Below are 7,386 nucleotides of genomic sequence, written 5' to 3'. Positions count from 1 at the left end.
AGGCAGGTAGATTAGAACATCAGAGTTGCAGATGTACTCGAAGAGTTTCCGTTCCACAAACAGATTGACAGGTAAGCGGGGCCTGGAGACGCAAAAGACAACAGGCTCCCAGGCATGTACAAAATAAAAAAGGCGTGTCAGATGAAGCCCCGCTTTGATGATTGTGTTGTCTTACTGAAAGTCACGTGATATAGCAAACGATGCCTCGCATCACATCGGACATGTCACTGCTTCATTGTACGTGTCAATCCCCATTTCATCAGCAGTGTCTGAAAGGAAGCCAGTAAGAAACAGGAAAACCTCTCCAATCCATCCCAGTGATTCCTGTGCTGTTATTTCCTGCTTTAGGTTGGAATACTTTCAACAAGGCACCTGTAAAAAGAAATGAAAAGCTGCTGTGAGCTGTGTACTTTTTCATGTTAAAATGGAAATATCGACACTGCTGTTCTTTCTTAAGTAGAACAGTGATGCACAGTATATAAACCATTTCATTATTTCTACATTTGCTGTGGACAGGACTAAGCTTTGCAGGGTGTCTCTACAATGGGCAAAAAAGGAATTGAACCTGTGGTTATTTTTCTTAGTAAATGGAAATCTTTCAGATAGACAAGACATTGACATATCTGATAAACTCATTTATACTCAGATGAGACCAAAGCTGAGTATAAATGAGCTTTGGTCATTTATGCTCTTCCACATCAAGTTTAGTGGAAGAGTTGCTGTGCATATCACCACAGAAACACCATGCCACATGGGAAATCTGCAGCAGTAAACATAATGGTGTGAACTGTCTTAAAGTGTACATGGCCAGCCTTCAGATAACTGAAGGACAAATTACTGGATAAATGTAATGTAATTTTTCTCATAATATTTAAAATATTTCTGTTATGGTGTAACTTATTTTCCTTTATCCTTCCAATATTCTATCTAAAATATCCTTTGTGGACTCATTTGCTTTGATTTCTTTGTATGTGTGGATTATTTGGGACATATTAGGAATGTCTTTAATAAAACAAAACCCTGACATCTTCAGTACATATTTGACCCATTGCATGAAACAATTCTAAAAAGTAAAAATAGTAAATGCAGAAGCATATTTGTTGGGTTTTGTTGTAATATCTACTTTTCCTTTTCAGGAGTGGAGAATGTATTTCAGGCCAAAGATATGGAGTTTACCAATGTTTCTTTGCCTTGGATGCCTGATCGATATGCAATGGTCCCTCGGCTGGTGGAAAAGCAGTTCAGAACTGAACAGGTTAGTACTAATTTTCCTCTGCTAGTCTTCTGTTTTTATTTTATTTAAAAAAAGGTCTGCTTTTTGATGCATAGCAATTACAGTGGCAGCTTATAGGGTACCACAGTATTGAATCCATTATATCTTTGTAATACTGCATTATGCAATAATGCAGTATTTTGTAATTCTTCCTCCCACATTATGAAATAACATTATTATAAAATGTGGAGATGATTACAAAATGTGAATCCTGTTGTTTTTAGGAATAATAATTAGGCCTGTCACTATAGGCAATAACTCAATTCTTCATATGATAAATTAGAACAAACTCAATCATTTCTATTCACATAACTTATTGTTTTTCTCTTTTCTTTCTTTCTGCCAAAACCTGGATGACAAAAGACTTCAGTCTGGAGCTTTGGTCTCAACTAAACATTTTCTGAAGGACAATTTTGTTTACAGAGACTACTGAAGACTGATCCAAGGAACTTAGCTGGAGAAGCAGACTAGGCAGAGAATACAGGAACATATGAAAACAAAAAATGAAACATGACAATTAAAGGATACCAGAACACAATGAAAGCTAAAGAAAACCAAAACATGGATACTAGAACATAACAGGACTGAGGTATAGGGACAATAATCATGGTTAGAACAGAACCCAGAAGAGGAAGATTAGGATAACAATGGATAGACAAGATCAGGCATGAGAACAAGATAAGAGACTAACTGAAACAAAAATGTAACTTAAATAAAACACAGAGAAACAAGACACGACACCAGCTATATATAGCTGTCAAGTTTCCCGTTTTTCCAGAAAACTACTGTATTTTGCCTCCCTTTCCCAACGTCACCCTGGTTACCCCCACTCTGACAATAGAATCTAACAGGACTGAGGTATTGGACTTGATAATATTTCCCGTATTCTCAAGTCCAAAACTTGACAGGTATGCCTATGCCTATGAACCCAAACTTACAGATAAATAAGCAAAGCATTTGAATAACAGAAATGCATGGAACATAAAACCCCATGACAAAAACACCAAACACCCAGACAGCATGAGAATTTCAACCAGAAGAACAAATAGTCTAGCTAGCAAAGTAGCAAGAATGGACCACTATTGAACCATCTGTCAAAAGTAAATGTGGAGATCCTGTTTCCGCCTCCCAAATGATCACAGATCAATCTAAGAAGCAGAGCAACTTTAAAGAAAATGTGGCCATATTAGTCCTCAGTTTGGCTTCTGCAAACATGACATAACACATATTATGGACATGAAGGAGTCTTCACGAATATTTATGATTTTTGTCATAAATATGACAACATATTTATGCTGCCATATTTAAATATGAGAGGCTGGACGGGGAGGGTGATATTATGTTCTGGGTTGTTTCAAGGTTTGTTTATTATTCTGTGTTCATTTGTCTCTTTCTTTGACTAGATCAGTCTTGTTTCTGTTTTTTTAGTTGAGACTTTCCTAATGATTCTAGTTTATATGCTTGTTGCTCTAGTTCAATTATTTCTTTTGTCTAGTTGTCCCTCTCCCTCGCCCCCGTGCCACTTTTCTGTACGTTTTTGCAAGTTTATGTCGATAATGTTTTTATTAAACATTCTTCATTTACTCAATGTCTCTGCCTTTCTGCATTTGGGTCCACAATCAAATGGCCCATCATGAAAAGAGCAGCTTCAGTGGAAAACACTGACAGTGGGCATATTTTAGAATTAATTGGTAGGCAAAGGCTACTGTGTACTTCATGACTGTCACATATGCAAACTGAATGAATTGAATGAGGAACTGAATCTCCATAGGATGCCGAACTCATTATTTTGCTTCTCACTTGTAAATCTCAATTTGTTTGTAAATCTGCATATGCCATTTGTCACATCTTGGATTTTGACTGTCAGACTTCTGGAACTCTTCCACAGGAGGCCGCCCTGCGTTATGACACCAAGATACCTCGCTATCTTCACATCGCTAGCAGGAAAACCAATCGTTGGGGTCATCAGCGTTCCTACAAATTGCAGGTGTTTAGCTTTGCAGGAGACCACCTACCAGAGAGCCAGACTGAAGAGAGATCAATGTCCTGGGCCAGGTAGGAATGAACAAATTAAATATAAATAAAGGAAAATCTATGCTATGGTCCAGTTACTACATTATTACTGTTCAATGTGGTACCTGCTTCTCACTTATTGACTGATTGAGAATTTATTATTAATAATTTAATTATTAATCTTTATTAATTATAGTCATTATAATTAATACTTCATCAGTCAAACATTGATTTCTCAAACTTTTTTTCCACAAATAACAATCTGATTACAGTCCAGTAGTACAAAATTTGAATAAAAAAATAAATAATTGCAAGTATCCTTGCAATTATTTTTGCAATCTTTTGACCAGGAATGTACATATATGTTGTAATCCTTGGTTGTGTGAGTTTTGGGTGCCATTTTTGTTTTTGTCTTCACCACATTCTGTCATGTTTGTTTTAACATTTCGAACCCACATGCAGAACACAAATCAGGAAAAGAGTAATCAGTTTTAAGAGGTTTATTACAAGCAGGTAAGTCAACGGCAGGGTCTCAGATAACCAATAGTGACAAAGAACACTGGAACGTCGGGGCACTGTGGTGCTGGTTTGGTCAGATTTAATTTGTGACACTTGGAATGTCGGATGGATGCTCAATGAAGCTGGGAGATGGAGACGGACTTCAGACGGACAATGACAGACTCCACTTCTAAAGGTCCAATGAACCTAGGGGACATTTTCTTGGACATGGATTTTAAATGTATGTTTTGGGTGGATAACAAAACCTTCTGACCAGGTGAGTACTCCAGAGCAGGGATCCTTCTGCAATCGGCGAAGCGTTTGTTTTGGGCTGCGGTATTATTGAGTGCGTTGATGGTGGATTTCCAGATTTTTTTGCAGCAACGAATGTGGTTTTGGACAGCGGTAACAGAAATGAGGTCTTCATCCGAGGCGAGAAGAGGAGGCTGGTATCCTAGGCACACTTCAAAAGAAGACAGACCGGTAGCAGCAGAAATGTGACTATTGTGTGCGTATTGGACCCATGGCAGGAACTGACTCCAATCAGATGGATTGTTAGACGTAAAACAGCGGAGGACTGACTCAAGTTCCTGATTCATTCTTTCAACTTGGCCGTTGGACTGAGGGTGGTAACCGGAAGTCAGCATTACTTTAGCGTCGAGAGCGGTACAAAACTGTTTCCAGACTTGTGATACAAATTGCGGAACACGGTCCGAAAGTATCTCAACAGGGGGGCCACGTAAACAAAAAATATGTTTGATTAATAGCTGAGCAGTTTGAAATGCAGTGGGGAGTTTGCGAAGAGGCACTAAATGACAGGACTTGGAAAAACGGTCTATGATGGTGAGTATTGTTGTTATACCTTTAGATGGAGGTGAACCAGTGATGAAATCTATTGCAATGTGTGACCATGGGTGCTTGGGAATGGGTAATGGTCCAGATGGGGGCTGATGAGATGACTTGTTCCGGGAGCAGACTGTACAGGCTCAAACATACTCCTTAGCATCTTTGTGGATGGATGGCCACCAAAACCTGCGGTTAATCAAGGAGATAGTACGGCTCGTACCTGGGTGCCCAGAAAACTTAGAGGCGTGGATCCAGTGAAGAAATCGGGCTCAAACAGTTGAGGGGACATAAATCTTCTTAGCAGGGCAGCCTTCAGGTATGGGTTCAGACGACTGGGCTTGCTTTATGAGGTCCTCAATCTCCCAGGTGACAACACCCACGGTGCAGCTGGGGGGCAAGATGGTCGCAGGAGTCTTGTCTGAATCATCAGCAGCATATTGCCGGGACAGAGCATCTGGTTTCTGGTTACAGGAGCCTGGGCGGTAGGAAATGGACAGGTTAAACCTTGAAAAGAACAGAGACCAACGGGACTGACGTGGGTTGAGGCATTTGGCAGATTGAAGGTAAGAGAGGTTCTTATGCTCGGTCCAAACCAGCACCGGATGTTCAGCTCCCTCCAACCAATGCCGCCAGTCCTCCAGGGCTAACTTGATGGCCAGAAGTTCACGGTCACCCACATCATAATTTCGTTCAGCGGGGGATAATCTGCGGCAAAAGAAGGCACATGGATGTGTTTTGTTATCAGAGTCAGAAATTTTGGACAAAACAGCTCCCACCCCAGAATCAGATGCGTCAACCTCCACAATAAATTGTCTAGAGGGGTCCGGCTGGATAAGGACAGGGGCGGCGGAAAACAGAGACTTGAGTTTGTCAAATGCAGTTTCAGCTTTGGGAGTCCAGCGGAAAGTGTCTTAGAGGAGGTGAGAGCGGTTAATGGAAGGGCTGTTTGGCTGTAATTGTGTATGAAATGCCGACAGAAGTTAGTGAAACCTAGAAACCTCTGGAGTTGCTTGCGTGTTTTGGGGGTAGGCTAATCCACCACAGCCTTGATTTTCTCCTACGTGGGATGTACCTGTCCAACCTCAAGTATGAAGCCTAAGAACGACACAGAAGGCTTATGGAACTCACACTTTTCAGCCTTAACATACAGCTTATTTTCCAGGAGACGTTGGAGAACAAGGCGGACATGACGTTTATGTTCAGATAGAGTCTTAGAGTAAATAAGTATATCGTCCAGATATACAAACAAAAAATGTTAAAAAAAAATCTCTCAACACATCATTAACAAGAGCCTGGAAGCAAGCAGGGGCGTTAGATAATCCAAAAGGCATCACCAAGTACTCAAAGTGTCCCAAAGGTGTCTTAAAGGCCGTTTCCACTCATCTCCTTGCCGGATTCGCAGTAAATGGTAAGCATTTCTCAGGGCCAATTTTGAAAAAACAGTGGCTCCATGCACTGGCTCGAAGGCAGAAGACAACAGGGGTAAAGGGCATTTATTTTTAACAGTAATTTGGTTTAACCCTCGGTAGTCAATGCATGGTCTTAGAGTCCCATTCTTTTTTCCAACAAAGAAGAAACCAGCACACAGAGGAGAAGAAGATAGTCTGATTATACCTGCAGCCATTGAGTCCTTGATATATTTCTCCATATTTTCCCGTTCAGATTGTGAGATGTTATACAGCCGACTGGATGGTAATGGGGCTCCAGGCAGATCTATGGAGCAATCATAGGGTCGGTGAGGAGGAAGTGAGAGCTTTGACCTTACTGAAAACCGGAGCCAAGCCATGGTAGTCGGCAGGAAAGGTAGACAGATCTGGGTGGTCCGCCTCATGATGTTCAGCTGGTGATGGACCTGGGGGAACAGCTGATCAGAGACAGGTGGAGTGACAGCGAGCGGACCATGATTCAATATGTTTATTAGACCAGTTTATGTGAGGGTTATGTTGCTCAAGCCAGTCAAAACCTAAAATGACAGATGACGTGGCTGTAGGAAATACAAAAGAAGAAATTAATTCATTGTGGTTCCCAGAACAAACTAGAAGGAGCGATTTAGTCTTGCGAGTTATTTGAGGAAGAGCCTTCCTATCCAAGGTGGAAACACAAAGTGGAACAGGTAACTTAATTACTTCAATAGACATTTGTTTGACTAACTCTGAGTCTATTAGTGTCCGTTTGCAGCCTGAATCGCAGCCAAGGGAAGAGTTTGGTTATTGTAACAAAGGTTAGAATTAATCATGAAACGAGGAGGTTTTTGAATTTGCCGTTGGTCCACCAGACTCCTCCTTTCTACTGGTGGACCCGATAGTTTGGCCGCACTGGACAGCTAGCAATGAAATGTCCGGTCTCCCCACAATACCAACACAAGCGGGCTCCCCAGGTGAAAATGAAGTATACTTTAGTATATTTCAAACATACATACATTTGTGAAAGTACACTTTAAGTATACTAAGTATTAAGTGTACTACCAAATATATCTGAAGTATACTAAAAGTATGCTTGTACCAATTTTGAAATTATAACTTTAAACACACTTAAACATAATTGTACCAAAATACACTTTTAAAATAATAAAAGTATACTTTAAGTGAACAAAATATATATTTGCCCAAGTGTAAATATACACTTGCTCATGTATATTTAAGATATATTTTGTGTATATTTTAAAATATATGTTCAAAATATAATTTTTTTACATCTCAGTGTAAATTTTAGGCTAATAAAGTATGCCTTTTTTTACTTTCTTTATTTAAACGGGT

The 7,386-nt window shown here is 40.1% G+C and overlaps 1 protein-coding gene across 1 annotated transcript in view; it reads left to right on the top strand.

Annotated features, from left to right (window-relative positions):
• The window catches only part of aoc2 (amine oxidase copper containing 2), a 12,160-nt gene extending 7,137 nt beyond the window's left edge, over positions 1-5,023 (top strand). The window contains exons 2-3 of the mRNA XM_015043060.1: positions 1,137-1,255; positions 3,162-5,023. Coding sequence (XP_014898546.1) covers positions 1,137-1,255; positions 3,162-3,332 — 290 coding nt within the window. The 3' untranslated portion in view covers positions 3,333-5,023. The remainder of the gene's footprint in view (positions 1-1,136; positions 1,256-3,161) is intronic.
• Positions 5,024-7,386: the final 2,363 nt, after the last annotated feature.

The sequence above is a fragment of the Poecilia latipinna genome, unplaced genomic scaffold, assembly GCF_001443285.1.
Source record: "Poecilia latipinna isolate Pla-1442-1.1 unplaced genomic scaffold, P_latipinna-1.0 Scaffold613, whole genome shotgun sequence".
NCBI lineage: Eukaryota > Metazoa > Chordata > Actinopteri > Cyprinodontiformes > Poeciliidae > Poecilia > Poecilia latipinna.
This window is presented reverse-complemented; position numbering and strand designations above follow the sequence as displayed.